Source organism: Carassius auratus, chromosome 3, assembly GCF_003368295.1.
Source record: "Carassius auratus strain Wakin chromosome 3, ASM336829v1, whole genome shotgun sequence".
In the NCBI taxonomy this organism is placed as follows: domain Eukaryota; kingdom Metazoa; phylum Chordata; class Actinopteri; order Cypriniformes; family Cyprinidae; genus Carassius; species Carassius auratus.
The window spans coordinates 27,874,950-27,894,656 of record NC_039245.1 but is presented as its reverse complement, the minus strand read 5'-3'; the positions used below and the strand labels follow the sequence as shown (position 1 = coordinate 27,894,656).

The following is a 19,707-nucleotide window of genomic DNA, read 5'->3' as shown; positions in this document are numbered from 1 at the left end:
CCTTTAGAAGCTTTCGTTTCGTTCTTTTCTTTTATTTTCTTTACTAAGTTTATTCAACTATTCGCCTCTCCACGCAAGGAAGACGAATTCTGGAACAATGTTTGTTGAACCTTTCAAATACCGCGCGAGGACAGAACAAAGGACCACGTGCTCCACGCTCACGCCAAGATCCAGCGCAGCGTGCACGCGCGTCACATGGCCTCCGGCACACGCCCGCTGTTTTCAAAAGGAACACCGCGCAAAGCTCACATTGGACACTCTGCAAGTATCACTTTTCTATGGAGATTTAAATGCTGGTTTAAAGTGTTGTTATGATCTGATTTGTTGTTGGCTTCCAAAAGTTACTGACTATGATTTTCATACCTGAGCTCCTTATGTGATCTCATTCTATTTTCTCTCTCTCTCTCTCTCTCTCTCTCTCTCTCTCTCTTTTATTTGGATTCCGTTATGTATTGTATAAAGCTTACTGTTTGTATTGTCGTACGCATATTTACTCTGTGTGATTTGTAGTTTGATGTATTACTAGTTTAATTATTAAAAACCCATATACCGACGATTGGCTTGGACTCCACCCCACTTACATTACGAGTCACTGAGATGTCTGATCTATAGCTCTAAATTTAGAAACTAAATTTATCATAAGGATAGGATAATATTTTCATGGCCAGAGAATACTTTTCCTTGAATTATAAGGCGTGATAACTTTATTGAAAATTGATAGGTCTACAGTGGTTTGCTGGACATACCACGGTTTGATTTGCAGTAATTTACAGTAAGAGATATCACAATAATTGATATGAAGAATGTAATATTGACATATTAATGAGTAAGTTACAGTGCCCTGTGATTATTTATTGTTATAGGCAATTGAGCTATTTTTCATAATCAATCAAATTTAATGTAACTGTCATCTGAGATTTAAATTAATCATATTCCTGATTAATTATTCAAATTCCCTATATATCATTTGAGTTAATTACTATGTAAAACTCATTGTTGTTACATATCTCACGCTATTACCTCCAACACTGGTGTACACACTGGATTTTATCTGGCCTGTTGGTACAGAAGAAAGTGCTCAACGGGAGCATGACCCTTATTAATGGATCTGAAGCTCTTAGTCCAGAGGTGTCCAATCCCGCTGCTGGAAGCTCAAAGTCCGGCAGAATTTAGGGCTGCATCCAAAAGCTGGAAAACCTTGCCCCTCCAGGCAGCAGAGGGCAACAAGACTTGTCGTAATCCTACGATTGTGCCATATCCTGTCTACTGAGGTACCTTCATGTGATCCGTGTATTGATGCATTCTTTGCTGCCTATGATATCCCACAATCCTATGTGTTCATTTCTGTGACAAAAAGTGCTTGTGGTTGTCAATTTTTTTGTATAATGGTATCATCTGATCAACTTTTTTACTCTTTTTAGCTAGAAATGAGTTGTGTTGTAATTGTAGTAATTAACATATTCGTTGTCACCAAAGCTATGTTCTGGTAGTTCATCTAACCTTTATGCTGCCTTAGAAGCCTTTCAGAAATTAGTTTTGGAAAATCCCTTCTTGTGCAAATGCTAAACGCAAACATTGCCTGATAAGACAGTGAGGCCAAAAGTCAGCTGCCTAAAGGTCCGTTCACACCAAGAATGATAATTATAAAGAGAACTATACTCTGTCCACACCAGCGGACAATATTGTCTGTTTATTCCAAGCACACGGTTGTTTGCCACTTAAAATTCTCAAAGTCATTATGGCAAGATTGATTCTGATTGGCTGTCAAGGTTTTTATCATTCATCAGTTGGAAAAAAATATATATATTTCGGAAATTGATTCTAACGATATTGTTTCTCTGTGCCTTTTATTATTATAGCTGTGGTGTGGACTCTGTGGTCATTCTATTGAGAACGATTTTTAGAACTATATTATTATTTTTATAGTCATCATCATTGGTGTGAAAATTATGAAATGAAGAACGACAAAAAGTTTCCATCAGGGAGTTCTGAGCTCTGCCCCAGTGAGGAGGATAATGTTTCCTTAATATCACACACTGATGATGCTGATGGTGAAATTCTATGGAGACTTTCAACAGCTCTGTAATCTCTCAGGTCCACATGCTAAAATTTTAACGTTCATAAAGAGCCTCAAACATTAAAGTGTATTTTATTGAGTCACTCACAGCCTAACCACAAGCTCTACTCTTCAGCACAATAGTAACCACAAAAACTCTTTTTAAAACACAAATTCTTTTAAATGTCAAACATACTGAACAATAAACACTTACTCTATTTGTCATTTCTTATACTAAGAAAAACACATAAAACAGCACTTAATTTCAAGTCAAGTCAAGTCAAGTCACCTTTATTTATATAGCGCTTTAAACAAAATACATTGCGTCAAAGCAACTGAACAACATTCATTAGGAAAACAGTGTGTCACTAATGCAAAATGATACTTAAAGGAATGTCATCGTTGAATTCAGTGATGTCATCTCTGTTCAGTTAAATAGTGTCTGTGCATTTATTTGCAATCAAGTCAATGATATCGCTGTAGATGAAGTGACCCCAACTAAGCAAGCCAGAGGCGACAGCGGCAAGGAACCAAAACTCCATCGGTGACAGAATGGAGAAAAAAACCTTGGGAGAAACCAGGCTCAGTTGGGGGCCAGTTCTCCTCTGACCAGACGAAACCAGTAGTTCAATTCCAGGCTGCAGCAAAGTCAGATTGTGCAGAAGAATCATCTGTTTCCTGTGGTCTTGTCCTGGTGCTCCTCTGAGACAAGGTCTTTACAGGGGATCTGTATCTGGGGCTCTAGTTGTCCTGGTCTCCGCTGTCTTTCAGTGACCCTCTGGTCTGGATACAGACTGGATCTGGTGGCTACGGTGACCTCGGAAGAGAGAAGCAGACTAATATTAGCGTAGATGCCATTCTTCTAATGATGTAGCAAGGACATCGACATCTGAGGAATTTTGATACATCGGGAAGAATACTTACAAAGCAGTCTTTTGTGGTAGAAGTGATGGTTCTTCGATACTTGTAACAAGAAGTAGAATTTACAATTTTAGCTATATGAAGTTTGCACAAAACTAAATAATGATCTGAGATATCATCACTTGGCTGAATAATTTCAACACTATCAACATCAATTCCATGTGACAGTATTAAATCTAGAGTATGATTTCGACAATGAGTAGGTCCTGAAACATGTTGTCTAACACCAATAGAGTTCAGAATGTCTATAAATGCTGATCCCAATGCATCTTTTTCATTACAAAATGGATATTAAAATCACCAATTATTAAAACTTTATCTGAAGCCAGAACTAACTCGGATGTAAAATCACCAAACTCTTTAATAAAGTATGTATGGTGGCCTGGTGGCCTGTATACAGTAGCCAGTACAAACATAACAAGGGATTTATCATTAACATTGGTTTCTCTGGATAATGTTATATGTAGCACCATTACTTCAAACGAGTTATACTTGAAACCTGCCCTCTCAGAAATTTCTACATTTACTCTCCTCATCCTTTGCATAAGCAAATCATGCTTGAGACATCCACTGTCCAGTTTCAGCCAATGCAACAAAAATGATTAATGTTGTCCCAACACAAATGGATTAAGCTGACGTTTCACAATTTTATTTTAATCCAATATAACAAAATTGAGTGCAAGTGATAATTGAGTTTGTTTCACTTTTGCTAATTTAATCAAGTAAACAATTATACTTTTTTTTCAAACTAGAATATATAAAATTCAGTTATTAATTTAGCAAACTTGTATTATACAGTATATACACACAGAGGTGGACACACAACATCTTCTGAAGGTGAAGCAAATCCTTCCCTATCTTTTATTTTTTTGGAATCTGTTCATTGTCATTCGTTTTACATAATCTATCCATGGGATTAGAAAGGAATGATTTGAATGCCCAATTGAAGAGTTTTAGGCAAAATGCCACAGGTGGTTTTCTGTATTTTCATATATCTAATCTAATAATCTTTGCGTACTGAGCTTTGATTTGTTTTCCCCACATGAGTCCAGAGGTTCAATTGAGGCCACAGGCTGTCTTGAATTCATTATTGGAGCTTGACAGACATGGTTACTACTAACTGTTGTTGTATAGAATAGTGCTGCTTGAAAAAAAAAAAAAAATTCCTTTTGAATTCCACAGACAAAAGGAAAGCAGTATTAGTTTGAGATGGGTAAATTCAAGATAGCACAGAAAGAAACACTTGATTTCCAAGCCAATTCTGAATTTCCATTAAGTTTTGACCAGAAAGCTCTGCCTACAACGCATGCAAATATGGAATTTGTGCAACCATAACAACTGGTTGGAAATGCATGAAAATAGCCTTTTGCCTTTTGTACATATGCACTTTTGGAAGTTGCACATTTTAGCAAAGGCAGAAAAGCAATTTACCTTATAGTGCTGCAGACTGCATGCATGTTTGTAGTTGTTCTATTAAGGATGTAGCAGTCCAAGCAGGCCAATTTCAGGCCAGTTTCTGTGCAATCAGTCAAGCGTCCCAAACTAGGCACGCCAAAGAAGACAAGGAACCAAAGGTGGTAAGGAACCAAAACTCAATCGGTGACAGAAATGTAGAAAAAGCCTTGGGAGAAACCAGGCTTGACGAATCAGCATGACGTGGTTTAATGCTGTTCAGATGCTTTGTCACAATCTGTGTTGTTTAAAGTGCTATATAAATAAAGGTGACTGAAAAAAAAAGATCCGGACACAATCTGTACAATTAGTCTTGCAGTATCCATATCTGGCCAGCACCGTTCAGGAAAGCCGCTGGATCCTTGTGGGGCTGAGTATTCTGTTATGAGACAAAAGACAAAAGAGTAATCCAAAACGGGCATGGGCGATCGGCAGCTCCCAATATTCTGAAGGCAAAGCCAACAGACAATAATAGACAGGCAATAGTCCAAGCGAGGTGCAAACATTATCCAAACAGGGAAGGGCAGAAAATTGACAGGACAAGGCAAAACAGGCTAGGATCAAGACACGGATAAATCAGGCAATGAACAGGACTAGACAAGACTTAGACTCGGAACAAACTCGGAATGGCTCCATAAAGTTGCACAGGGATAAATGCAAACAATACTTGGGCCGGAAGAGTGTTTGAGTCAGGGTTTTGTAAGGTGTGTGACTGTATGCGAAATCAGAGTGAAACGGATTGTGGGAACTGAAGTCCAGGGTATAGTGTAACAGTCTGGAAGTTCATAGACCAGATTCATGACACAAAACAATACATTTATATATGAATTAAAATAAACACAATAAAAAAATCACCTGCTCATACTGGTAAGTAAACTATGTCTATACTTCTTATTATTCATCCTGTTTGCATAAAAAATGAAATAATAAGACTGCACTTCCTCTTAAACCTACACCCCCTGAACCATTCTGTAGCCATGAACCCAGAGACAAAAAAGAAAGAAAATTAAGTTGGTAAACTATAAATAAAATAAATTAAAAAAGGTGTCTTTTTTTTATTTTGTGCACCTTAATAGCCAAAGTGATTGCTAAACAACAAACATTTATTCAAATTGAACTGAACAGATTTTAAGAGTTTTAGTTTCAAAACAAACAGGATGTATACAAGAATTAGGGGTAACATGAGATTTTTATATCCCTCCCCCAAACTATCACAGGTTACTTGACAGAGAAAATCAGTTCACATTTTCTGACACCAGCCTATGTCTTACAATGAAATGGAAAGGTTGCATAGGCAAACTCCAACAAGTTACACAAGCATTGGTAACTTTCATTTTGTCAATCCACTGGAGTGCTCTATGATCCAGTTTAACAACAAAATATTGTCATGAATAATACCATTTAAAAGAATCAAGAACCCATTTTAGGGATATATCAAATTTGGATACTGAATTTAAGTAGCATAAATCAATACAAAACCGTCCTTTTAACACAACTGAGTTACACCATTCACTTTGAGAAGGTTACAAAATGCGCATCTTTATTAACAACCTCAGTGAATCTTTTCAGTGAATACAATAACTCATTCTTTTCACTTGAGCATTAGGTTTCAACACAATTCAATGCTGAATGAGAAGGGTACAACCAGAGGTTCTCTTAAACAGTTCTGGTTCACATAACTCTTGAATTAGTTTTTTTGCTGTTGCTCTGATAAGTGTTCAAGATTAACTGAGGGGGTATCCAGACTAACAGATAGTTACTGTTCTTCTATCTCTTCTTCATCTTTCGCTAACGGAGTCAAATTAACACTTGCAGACTCTTTCTATGGAAACCATTTTTTCAAGAGATTGATATGCAAAGTTCTATTAGACTGTGAACCACCAGGAGTTGCAATTTCGTAAGTTGCAGGTCCTAACTTCTTGGTAACCTTAAATGGACCCTGAAATTTCCCCAACATCTTGTTCTCTTTTGTTGGATGCATGATTAAAACCTGCTGACCTACTTCAAAAGACCACTGCCTCACTTTTCTGTCATACCAGCATTTCTGCCTTTTCTGTGATTCTTGTAAGCATTCTTTTTGCATTCTATTTCTAAAACTCTCCCTCATTTACAACATATAATCACTGACATTCACCTTACTAAACATCTGTGAACTCTGTTCCCATGACTCTTTCAACAGAGACAGAGGACCCCGCACATCATGGCCACACTGTACATAAACCAAAAGGGAGAGAAACCAGTAGAAGCCTGTGGCTTCTTTACATGCAAATAGTAAGTAAGGTAACCACTGATCCCATTCAGATCCTGTGTCACTAACAAATTTACGGAGCATTTGAACAAGGGTTTAATTTAATGTTTCTACAAGACCATTGGTTTCAGGATAGTAAGGTGTGGTTTTCAAACCTTTTATATACAGAAATTGCTAAACCTGTTGCAGTAACTTAAATAAAATAGGTTCCTCTGTCAGTCAGTATCTCCTCAAACAAAAAGCCACAGATTTTGCCTTGATTTTCTTTAACGAGAAAACTTCTGGATCTCAACTTGCATAGTCACAAATTACCAGCATGCATTTGCTACCTGCTTTACTCCTCTCTAAAGGGCTTACATCTATCCTTGCCTAGTCGTTGGAAAGGCACCTCTATTACTGGCAAAGACGTCAAGGAAGCTTTTGGAGGACCATGAGGGGCAGTACATTTTAGTTCTGGACACGTCTTACAAAACTCAGCTATATCTGGGGTCATCCCTGGCCAGAAAAAGGGTTTACTGATTCAATGATACATTTTATGACTTCCCAAATGACTGGTCCAAGGGATGGAGTGCCCTATTTTCAACATCATGTTGTGTACACTCATAGGAAGAACAATTTTCTTACAATACAGAATTTAATTTTCTGGACAAAAAGTAGAACCTTTAAAGAAGGCCATCTCTCTGCCTAGCTTTGCATTTTCTATCATACTAGAATAGATAGAACCAATTTCAGAATCAGTTTTCTATCTATTTAATATCGGCAGGGAGTTTTTCTTAACCTTCTCTATGACTTGCACCACTGTTCCCTGAAATGTGTCTAATCTCTTCTCTGCTTTAGACTTCACAGGTTTCACTGGATGAGTTGGAATATCACAGTCATAAAAAGGAAGGCAGTTCAAGGTATTTGTCTCATTCACCTCCTGGCTCTGTTTAGACTTTGCACGAGTTAAAACAACATGACAGGTATTACTTGGCTTCAATTAGCCCATTAATGCAGGACAATTGTGACTAATGATCACAGGAAAAGGAAGTTTTGGTGATAGACCCACTTTAATTAGGTAGGATTGCTCATAATTGTCTAAATACACTTCAGTGACAGAATATGACCGTGGAACATAACAGACATTAGTAAGCTTTTTATTCAGGTTTATTAAATTCTTATGGCCTATCTGACCAAAACTAAAACACTTAATAATCCCAATTGTGGTTAATATAGACGTTTCTGTTTGTTTCGTTAATCTCTTGCCAATATGGGGAAGTCGTGGCCTAATGGTTAGAGGGTTGCACTCCCAATCGAAGGGTTGTGAGATCTAGTCTCGGGCCGGACGGAATTGTGGGTGGTGGTAGTGCATGAACAGCTCTCTCTCCACCTTCAATACCATGACTTAGGTGCCCTTGAGCAAGGCATCGAACCCCCAACTGCTCCCCGGGCACCGCAGCATAAATGGCTGCCCACTGCTCCGGGTGTGTGCTCACAGTGTGTGTGTGTGTTCACTGCTCTGTGTGTGTGCATTTTGGATGGGTTAAATGCAGAGCACAAATTCTGAGTATGGGTCACCATACTTGGCTGAATGTCACTTCACTATACTCTTACTCCCTTCTTGCAGTGTGGTTGTGGGAAAAAAGCTTGTCCCTTGCGGTCTTCCACTGAGCAAGACGCCAAGTCTCAGGCCTTTGCCTAGCTGCCACAATAATATCCACCTGCCAGGTGGCCTCCTCAGGGGAGGACGGATCATGCTGTTTAAGCCAGATTTGCAGTTCGGGACACAACATTCTCAAAATCTGTTCCAAAAAGATCTTTCTGCAGGTTTCACCCCCTTTTAGAACAAATCCTTCAACCGGACGTGCAATTGCTTAGGAGTTTCTTCCATCAGCACCTCCATGGAACGAAACCACTGACGATAGGTCTCAGCATAGATGAGTACTTTTTTTAAATGGCCTCTCTCACCTGCTCTTAGTCATTCGCTTCCTCCATATCCATAGACACATAGACACTGGCCTTGCCAGTGATTAGAGGAACTAGTCAAATGACCAAATCCTCTGGAGGCCATTTGCACACAGTAGCAATTTACTCAAACGTAGTCAGATAATGCTCAATGTCACCCATCTTACTGTGACGCTGCATCTTTGGCTCTTTCGATGGACCCCCCGCAGTTGGATGTTGAACTCCATCAGAATCTTTGGAAGAAGTGCCTAGACCCTCACTCTCCCCTAGTGGCAGATTTCCCAGTAAAGTATAGTGTCTTACTTCTCCCTGTAGTAAGTGATCTTTCAGGGCTGTATAGCACTTATAAGCCCCTTTCACACTGCACGTCGGACACGGCATATTGCCGGGTCGCCTTCTGTGTGAAAGCAAACACGTCCCGGGATTGATTCCGGCATTGAACCCGGGTCGGGGACCTAGTAACATTGCCGGGTTCAACCCGGGATGAGCGCTGTGTGAACAAAAGCCAGACCTAATGCCGTGTCGAAGTGATGACGCGCACGTTATCGCGCTACTCTTTTACCGGCTGTTTTGAAGAAAGATCAACGTTCGCGACGAAAAAATATGTGCAAACTGAAATGAAGCAGAGACCAGTTAGTTCCTCACTTTCCGCGCTGACGCCGAGATCATTCGCTTGTTTCAGTGAAAGTATAACGTCCCTAACGTTTTCGACTCATACATTACACGTCACGCCCTGATGTCACGTGTCGTTACTAGATCTTTACGGGTTGTGTGTGAAAGCACACACATATCCCGGGTAATCACTGGCAGTGTGAAAGTGCAAAATCTAGCAACCCGGGAACGATTGCCGGAACAGTTTACCCATGTATTTGCCGGAATGGCAGTGTGAAAGGGGCTGTTAGAGCCAAATGCCACTTTGTATTTGGGTTGAAATTTCTTTATTTAACACTTGGTGGCGCATGTTTGTATCTTGGCCTCAGGTATAAAGGCAGCAGATACAATGTTGTCTACAGGTGTTTGACCCGGAAGGGCAAAGGGCTTTTGACCGCTTGCGCGCCACGCTATGTATTGTTACGCTGATGGAAACTGCTATGGAAAATGTTGTATTAAAATAAATGGACCACTTTGGCGCCTAAACTCTGGAATAACCTACCTAACATTGTTCAGGAGGCAGACACACTCTTGCAGTTTAAATCTAGATTAAAGACCCATCTCTTTATCCTGGTTTACATATACTAATATGCTTTTAATATCCAAATCCGTTAAAGGATTTTTAGGCTGCATTAATTAGATAAACCTGGAATCAGGAACATTTCCCATAACACCCGATGTCCTTGCTACATCGTTGGAAGAATTGCATCTACACTAATATTAGTCTGTTTTACTCTTATTCCGAAGTCATCGTAGCCACCAGATCCAGTCTGTATCCAGATCAGAGGGTCACTGCAGTCACCCGGATCCAGTACGTATCCAGACCAGATGGTGGATCAGCACCTAGAAAGGACCTCTACTGCCCTGAAAGACAGCGGAGACCAGGACAACTAGAGCCCAGATACAGATCCCCTGTAAAGACCTTGTCTCAGAGGAGCACCAGGACAAGACCACAGGAAACAGATGATTCTTCTGCACAATCTGACTTTGCTGCAGCCTGAAAACTACTGGTTTCATCTGGTCAGAGGAGAACTGGCCCCCAAACTGAGCCTGGTTTCTCCCAAGGTTTTTTTCTTCATTCTGTCACCGACGGAGTTTCGGTTCCTTGCTGCTGTCGCCTCTGGCTTGCTTAGTTGGGGTCACTTCATCTACAGCGATATTGTTGACTTGATTGCAAATAAATGCACAGACACTATTTAAACTGAACAGAGATGACATCACTGAATTCAATGATGAACTGCCTTTTACTGTCATTTTGCATTATTGACACACTGTTTTCCTAATGAATGTTGTTCAGTTGCTTTGACGCAATGTATTTTGTTTAAAGTGCTATATAAATAAAGCGACTTGACTTGACTTGAGTATCCCGATTCCAGATCAAAACACTAGCTTTCTATTTTTTCTGTTATATTTACTTGTTTTTATTTGTGTATGTATACTGTATCATGTATCCCAGTTCCAGATCAGTGTCACCTTGGAAACACCACTCCCACACTGATTTCACAATCACAACACCTGTGCTTGATGAGTGGTGCACCTGGAGCTTGTTCCCGCTGGCCAAAAAAGCCAGGAGAAAATTTACAAGTAAAGTAAAGCTCCAGGTGAAGTTTCATTTCTCATTTCTATGTTGGATAAAAGCATCTGCTCATTGACTTAATGTAAATGGAAATAGAAATATATAAATAAATGCTTAACCTTCAAAACATTGTTTGTTTGTCTCTCAGTATTAATAAATTATTATATGAGCTCATCTGTTTTATCTGAGTGGCCTTCCACCTGGGGTGTTTCCCTGACTTTAGCCCAATATGCTGGAATTGGCTCCCATGGGCTCCATTGTCGACATATATTTGGATTTACTAAAAAATTATTGTGTAATCTCAGTCTTGTGTGTTTTGTAGTGTAATTTCAGTCTTGCTGTGCATGTCCATTGGTGCTGAGTGAGATGGCCAGCAATTTTTTGTTTATTATCTACAAGAGATGATTGTGGAGTGGAGAAAGTGGTAAGAGTGTCAACATGGTTAGGTTTTATGCAAATTAAATGCAAACATTCTGGACAGTCGGTTTGAGGTGCAGGCAGTGTGGTCTGTCAACGTATTTAAAAAAACTTTGTAGTTATAGTGCTTAAATCACATGGTTACATATTATTTGATTTTCAATTTGATTTCAAATGCAGTTTCATGCTTTCATTTTGGCTTGGTTAACAGTTTATTAAACGGACACTGTATGAATACTTCAGTTATTTAGAAATAAAGTTTTCCCAATATACTATCCCCCATTAAACAGTTCATGCATGTACAATCAGTTCCAGTCTAAGTGAGCAGTTCTTTTTCAGAATAAGCACCAATGTGAACTGGACATTTTTTTGTTTAGCTTTTGGGAAGCCAGTTTGCTATCAAATGTTGATTTGTAATTACATAAATTATTTGTTTGTTCCCTTTTCTTTCAATAAGTTACACCCTGGGTGTAACAAGTTTGTGGAACATAAAAATTTTTTTGTACAGTATAAACCTTAAACTCAGCGCTCAGCCATTTTAAGCATTCTGTTTTTGAACTTACAATATGGCGGCAACTTGATAACCTCACTGTTGAAGAGTAACTAATTGGAGACATGGAGTTACTTATTTTAGAGTAGATGAAGGATATCATGATCATTGTAATGTTTGAGGTGGCTGTCATGAAAAATGTAAAAAACGTTACATTCACACGGTGGAAATACAAATAGAAGATAGAAGACAGAAGACAACGAATGCAGCACTGAAATGGGGTGGTGCTACGGAAGGTCTATATAGCAGTGAAATCATGTCATAAAATATTTACACACAAATGTGGGATATAGCTAAACATTTTGATTTGGGTCTATATTGTTTAAATACAGAAACGGATCTGGCAAAAATAATAGGACACCAATTTGTAGAATATTTGAAACCTTGTAGTGTCATTAATAGGGTCAATAATACCCTTATAAGGACAACATGTGCTGTGTGAGAGATCATACGTCATGTTCATCTGTACCTGAGCTACAGGTTATAGAATACATATTTGACTGGGAAATAAGGAAGGTCAAGCAGCTTAAAAAACAAAACAAAAAAAACACTGCTCATAAACCATGACATTACCATAAAAATGCAAGAAGAACAAATGTTCAAAGCATATACTGTATTATTTGTCATTGAAACATTAATATATTTCATTATATATTCAAGAGAACAAGCCAGTGTATAAAAAGAGAAAGGAAGAGGGGAAGAAAATTGGAAAAAGGTGGTGGTAGGGTTGGAACTGAAAACTAGGAGGGGTGGGGGGAGAGAGAGAGAGAGAGAAAGAGGGAGGGAGATCTGCCAGAGGACAAAAGGGAGTAGTCAGAGATGTGGTGTGTATGGTGTCAGCAGCTTGTTGGATTGAGGTGCTGTGCCATGCTGAGTTTAATCCAGACTGATTAGGAAGCAGGAGGCTGTCACCTGTGTGAATGCAGAGAAGTAGCTTAAGGTAAACTGGTGTAGCCTGGGACTGCTGCCCTAATGATAAAGAATCCAATACCAGGAGACTCACAGGGAAAACAGCCTTAATCTGTGGTTGAGTCTGAGTGGACAAGGGAAAAAACAGTCAAAGTTCAGAGCAGGAAGAAACTTTGAATGACCTTTTAATATCATCTGAGGAGAGTCAAGGGCATATTGTCACCATTTCAGCATTTTTAATCTGCAGTACAAATCATCTTAAACAATCCTTTGGCAAGCACCTGGTCACAATGTCCACAAATGGAATAAGTATGGCTTTAAAGCTCCAGTTTGGACTTATTAATTACGAAAATCGTTACCTCACCGCAGAGGCATTTGGGTTCAAGGTAAATGCATCTGGAACCAGCATGAAGAAGAAACAGATCTGGACCCTGGAGCAAGACCAGGATAGCCAGGTAGTTTTCTTGCGCAGTCATCTCGGACGTTATCTTGCCACAGATAAAGATGGCAAGGTGAGCTGTGAGGAGGAAGTGCCAAACGCATCCTGCCGTTTTTTGCTTGTGACACAGTCAAATGGACGCTGGGCCTTGCAGTCAGAACCATATTTGCGCTATTTTGGAGGCTCTGCAGAATATCTATCCTGTTTTGCCCAGACCATTGGAGGATCTGAAATGTGGGCCATGCATCTTGCCCTTCACCCACAGGCCAACCTGCTAAGTGTATCCCGCAAGCGCTATGCACGCTTGTCCACCACAGACGACCAGCTCTGCATGGACAGCAACATCCCCTGGGGTGTGGACTCCCTGATCACTTTGGTCTACCTGGATGAGAAGTACAGTCTGAAGGCTTGTGACAATCGTTTTCTCAGCAATGATGGTAAGCTGGTAATGGAGCACAGGCACAACACTAGTTTCACTCTGGAAATCAAGTCTGGCAAGCTGGCTTTTAAGGACTGTGAGGGCAAGTTTCTCTCACCAATGGGCCCCGCAGGCACCCTGAAGTCTGGCCGCTGTTCAAGGCCAGGGAAAGATGAGCTGTTTGATCTGGAAGAGAGCCACCCACAAGTTGTTTTCCTGGCAGCCAACAAAAGATATGTGTCTATTCGTCAAGGTAATCAATTATTATGCATTTTTTAGCATGTGGTGTCATGGTCATTATTATTGGTCTAAAACTGTGGTTCCCAACCCTATTCATGGAGGCCCACCAATACTGTACATTTTGCATGTCTCCTTTGTCTGACACACCCATTTCAAGTCTCAGAGTCTCTTATACGACCTGAATCAGTTATGTTTAAATAAGGAGACATCCAGGAGCTTGGCTGGGAGCCTCTTGTCTAAAACAGTCATTTCCAATTGCGCTCCTGGAGATCTACCTACCTGCAGAGTAGTTCCGACTCTTCACCAAAACACCTGTCTGTAATTATCATGTGCTCATGTATTATTTGGCTGGCTCTCTTTGATCAGGGTTGGAGGAGTTTGTAGAAAGATCTCCATGAACAGGATTGGGCAACCGTGGTCTAAAACAATGTGTAGGCATTCAGCAGCATGGCTGAAAATGTAAAAAGTGGATTCTTGAGGCGGTCAATCTACTTTTTATATTTAGCTTGTTCATCTCAAAACTGATAAAATGTCGTCTGCTGATGTAGTGCTAGAATAACAAAACACTGTTGTTTGCTTAGTTTAATGCAGCCAAACAAACTTATAAAACATGCCTGGACTTTTGGATATAGAGATGCAGCATTTCCAAAAACCTAGTGTAGTCATTTCCTCTATGATGCATGTATGCTTTACAGAATCTCAGAAAGTGAAAAGATTTGCGTACATCTGCCTATGGGTGCATGGTCATCTGGCAAATTTAATTATCTGTGTCTGAAGCAACCAATTTAATTTGTCATATCCACTGTGTGTCTTCAGATTAAAGCAGCCTCAAATGATTTGCCAGACATATCTTTTTGCACATATTTAAAGGGAGAAAAAAAAAAAACATTTTCACACTTGTGCCTTCCAAACCCCTTTGATTTAATGTACGATAATACTAAATAAAAATTCTGAAGGCGGTGCTGGCTGCTGTTTTTATACAATGAAAAAATCCTAAACTTTCAAATTTCAAAAAAGACACAAAACACCATAATGGTAGGCAAAAATTGTATATTTGATATTCTTCACCTCCAGTGGTCTGTTATTTAACTGGATCAAGTGGGTAAGCTGATCTTCAAAAGTGGAGTGTATTTTGTTAACAAATCATGTTTTGTGAGGATCATCTGGTTCCTCAAAAAGATCAGACTCATATGAATATTCAGTTCTCAGATTGGATGTTTCTAATGAGTGCAAGGGCTAGGGAAGATATCCCTATTCTTGGAATATGCTATAGCCCAGGGGTTTCCAGTCCTGTTCCTGGAGATCTACCTTCCTGCAAAGTTCAGCTCCAACCCTGATCAAACCTGAACCAACAAATTATTATATTGTGCTAATAGAGTTTGTTGGGAGTCCTATAGGATAAAACAGACCCATTGAGTCCATTGCCACTTTTCAGACTGTTTCAGAATAAAGAGCAAGACATCTGTCTCTTAGAATCATTCTGGACAAATAGGATGGTGACATTTGATACAGGGGGGAAAAGGACTATCTTTGAAAAACAATGAGCCATTATGATAAATGCTTTTCATTCTCATAGCCAAATATTTGCAAGCTCTTTGCTGCTTTATAATATTTTAGAATACATCATCAAATCACTTATAATAATGAATAGCTAATAATGCAAATGGTTCTCCACTACTTGGCTTTAGAACTTGAACACAGGGCATTAGCTGTGTAAACAACATCAATGAAAGTGTAAAAGGCTGAATCTGTTTGCCTAAAGCTGAATGTTTCTTCCACCACTTGCTTATTAAGTGCCTCTATGCATTTGCTTTTAACAATTGTAGGAATTATAGCATCAGGCTGCTGGGGTGAGTGTTAGGGATTACTCCAGTAAAAGGCTTAACAGACAGTCAAGGGGTATTTCTGAAGCATCTAATTTTAATCTTAACCTACACAATCTGGTCACTTTGATTAGCTGGAACAGACATAAGTTTGCTGGTAATGTTATTTCAACCACAGTTTCAGTGAGAGTGACCAAGATAAAACAGAGTTTAACATTCAACAACCCAGCACACTATGTTTGTACAAATACTGTTTGCATAGCCATTTTGCAAAGAAAAGAGGCATCAGCTGCTTAGAAGACATAAGAATGTAATTGTTTCCAGGTGTTAGCATCTTAGCTAATCAGGATGATGAGACAGACATGGAGACATTTCAGATGGAGATTGATAAAGAGACTAAGAAGTGCATGTTCAGAACCAATGGTGGAAATTACTGGACACTCGTTACTCACGGAGGGATTCTTTCCTCAGCCACAGAAGCGTAAGTGTTTCCATTATTATCATAAATTACAATATTTTTTATGCATTTCATAAATTAATGTTTGTGAAAATAGTGAAAGATCTTTATTGTGTGACTGTTAGAGAAGAAAACACCATGTTTGACATAGAGTGGCTGGGCCGACGAATTGCTTTGAGAGCAAACAATGGAAAATATGTCTGCACAAAGAAAAATGGACAGCTTGCTGCTGTGAGTGATTCTTTGGGTGAGTGCAAATAAGTTATTACTGATCTGTCACTACTGAATACCCACCTAACATGAGTCAGATAAATCCTTGCATGTGTTCGGCAGGGGAGGATGAGCAGTTCATGCTAAAGCTGATTAATCGTCCAATCCTGGTCTTGCGTGGGGAGAATGGCTTTGTGTGCCACCACAAAACCGCCAATACACTGGACTGCAGCCGCTCTGTTTATGATATCTTCTCATTGCTTTTCAGTGATGGCGCATACCAAATAAAAAGTGAGACATATTGCTATTGTGTAAGCTGTAACTCACCCGAGTTTCAATGAGCAGCACACACTCTTCTGGACACATATTTGCAAACATCTGATGAATGTAACTATGTATTTTTTTTTTACACAGGTGGAAATGAAAAGTTCTGGTATGTCTCCAGCAGTGGTCTGGTGTGCACAGATGGGGATAAACCTGAGGATTTTTTCTTTGAGTTTGTTGAGTATGGACGGGTTGGCATCAAGGGTCAAAATGGCAAGTACTTGCGTGGAGACCAGGGAGGCACACTGATGGGTGATGGGCTCAGTGTGGATGCTTCGTCCCTGTGGGAGCACTGAGTGTACCAGAGACACAGACTCAGAGTAAAAAAAGTTATCCTCCTGACACCTGTTCAGCCAATGACTTTACAGCATTATGCTCTTCATTGACTTTCTATATTTATTTATTTTTTGTTTTGTTTTTGTGAGCATGAGAAATATCTGTGGTTTTATTTGTTTCTAATAGTCAGAAGTCCCCCACTTGCTTCATAAGATATTTTAGAAACTGATACTTTGCTCTGTCATTTTTCAAACTAATTTCAATTAGGTTGGTTATTGATGCTGTCAAATGCTCAGATGAAAGCTGTATTATCCGAAGCAAAGATCTTAGGGTGCTTTCACACTGGCAGTTTAGTGCGGAACGGGGCATGGTTCGCATGAAAAATCGCTAATCTGAACGCTGTCATTGGACCCTGGTGCGCACTGGGGTACTGAACCCAAGTTCGGTTGCTCCCGAACTGTGGCACGGTTCGCTTGAATGGGCAAGTAACACAGACTCTGGTGCACACTTGTTCAGGAAGTAAAGTATCCCGCACATGCGTAACATTGTCGTTATCATTGTTTCCTCAACACACAAGAGAGCCGAGGTTGATTCCACACACTCTTAAAAGTGAAAATTAAATTAATTAAAATGTAATAATTAAAATTAATTATTATGTTGTGCATATAAGCACCAGAAAATGCCAGTGACGCGTTGCATTCTCCATGCCTTTTCTGGGTGCGTTTGCGATGTAAGGTGACTGCAAACGCACCTGGGTTTGATACAACTATTGAGTGTGAAAGCAGACCAACACTTTGTCCGGCACCGGGAACAAATCACGCTTGGGTTTAAACCGCAGCAAAGAGCCCAGTGTAAATGCCCCCTTAGATTCTTATTAAATGACTAGTACTTCTGATCACTGGTTCCACTGGTTCTCAGTTCCAACCACCACCCACCACTCTGCATATCTGTGTCCCTTAATTAACACACCTGATTGAGATCATCAATGGTGAGAACCCAGGACTGTAATTAAGAAACTCTTTAGCATGTTTGTCAGAGGCCATCAGCAGAAAGTGTCCCTGGACTCCTCAGACCTCCATTAGGGGGCAGTTGGAAATATTGGTTTAGGGGTCCTGACCCCATTATCAGATGCACAGGTGATGATTGATGTTTGGTCATGTCAGACACCAAACTATTTGAAATATTTGACATTTCTGAACACATGACAGACTTAAAGGTTTTCAAATATATAGCACAATTTTATTATGGTGAATGTTTTGAGGTGTATATTTCTGTGGGTTTAATTTTGCATCTGTCCAAGAGTTAATAATCTGGTGATTATACATATTTTGTCTTAATGTAGTTCCTAATTACTTATTTGAACAATAATATAATGTCGGCTAGTGATAGCATTAATAAGAGATCAGCGTCTAAGCACTCTGCAGGCTAAAGAAACAGAGCAGTGGAGTGTTTTCAGAAAAATGCTGCATTATAATTAGTCCATGTTTTTTCAAGTGAGTGCTATGCGGTGGAAGTGTGCCTTCTGCTAATGCACAATCACATACAGGTTAAACCTGGGCAAAATGAGGGCATTTTTGCTTAGTTTGAGCAAATTGGAATGTTTATGAAATGTGTTCGAAGTTTTGAGAAATGTGTCTGTTTCAAGAACTGAATGAAATGTATACTGGGCCAAATGTATACTAAAAATGGAAATGTTAATAAATCAATTGCACTGCAAAAACCAAATCCTTAAGAGAAAAGTACAAAATGCTGACTATGCCACCCCTTTCAAGTATTGGGAAATGAATACTCAATGGTAATTGGACACGCAGACTTTTTACCATGAAGGACAAAGAGACATGGATATCAGTATGCAAAATGTCTATGAACTTTTTCCACAAACAGCAATCCACACTCCGTGCTTGAAACACCACTACCAGGGTTCTTGCACAGCTAGCCTCCCAACTCAGGGCCCTGCAAACTAAAACGAAAACAAAAAAAGACAACCATAAATCAATGAATACACAAAAAAATTATACTAGAACTCAATTGGATAAGACAGAATTCCCAAGATGTTTATGATACAGAAAATTCAACAGTTGACAGCTGCCACTTACAAGAAAGAAAACACAAAGCAAAAGGTACACCACAAAATAAATTATGAAATGATTGCAAATGTAACATTGTACAAACATGTACAAAAAATGAGTAGTTTAAACTTTAGATTGGCTACTGCAAAAACATGAACAAATAATTAATAGATAATTTGTTAAGATGTACAAATATAGTACTACACAACAAAGACAAATATAGATCATATATAAACAAATATAGATCATATGAACTGAAAGTTATTATAAAGTGTTACCAAGATGGTATCACTCCTGCACCATTTTATTTCTCTTTCTTTCAATTTTATCCTCTTTAATCAAAAGCAAAGAATATCGAAAGTAGCCATTCTTTCCATTGAGAATACACAAAACCTTAAATTAAACACCAAAGACAATGTGGATGAATTTGCAGAAAGAATGGCCAGGAGAATTAAATTGAACTAATTATAACTAAAATGAGTAAATACTCCTATATCACCTATACATCCCTCAACCCCCTTTTTGTGTTTTTGGGCCGCTGTGCCAAGAGTGTGGTTGCATTAAGTAATTTAGTAAATCTGGCAGAATTCAGTGCCATAATATTTTTAGAATAAGTAAAAATTACGAGATATAGAAAGATGTGTTATATTGCTATAATAACACATTTAATCAATGTGAAAATTCCACCTACTCATGGAAAAAAGGGACTGTGGGAGTTAACTGACTT

The 19,707-nt window shown here is 39.2% G+C and overlaps 1 protein-coding gene and 1 long non-coding RNA gene across 2 annotated transcripts; both read left to right on the top strand.

Moving 5' to 3' along the window:
• Nucleotides 1-880: 880 nt before the first annotated feature.
• Nucleotides 881-10,077, top strand: LOC113053198 (uncharacterized). Its single transcript, XR_003277179.1, has 4 exons — nt 881-1,271; nt 6,609-6,700; nt 7,515-7,576; nt 10,020-10,077. It is a non-coding gene; the product is annotated as an uncharacterized LOC113053198 (long non-coding RNA).
• A 1,737-nt stretch (nt 10,078-11,814) lies between these two features.
• On the top strand, nt 11,815-19,272 carry LOC113053190 (fascin-2-like). Its single transcript, XM_026218016.1, has 5 exons — nt 11,815-13,834; nt 15,969-16,125; nt 16,227-16,348; nt 16,435-16,602; nt 16,726-19,272. Exons 1-5 carry the CDS (start codon nt 13,015-13,017, stop codon nt 16,929-16,931), a joined length of 1,473 nt encoding a protein of 490 aa, XP_026073801.1. The 5' UTR covers nt 11,815-13,014; the 3' UTR covers nt 16,932-19,272.
• Nucleotides 19,273-19,707: the final 435 nt, after the last annotated feature.

What these genes read in the sequence shown, in the direction of transcription:
- LOC113053190 (XM_026218016.1), top strand. Translation starts at nt 13,015, where the DNA reads ATGTCCACAAATGGAATAAGTATGGCTTTAAAGCTCCAGTTTGGACTT. An exon ending in TGCTGTGAGTGATTCTTTGG is followed by an intron (nt 16,349 to 16,434) that starts GTGAGTGCAAAT and finishes TGTGTTCGGCAG; the next exon opens with GGGAGGATGAGCAGTTCATG. An exon ending in TGGCGCATACCAAATAAAAA is followed by an intron (nt 16,603 to 16,725) that starts GTGAGACATATT and finishes TTTTTTACACAG; the next exon opens with GTGGAAATGAAAAGTTCTGG.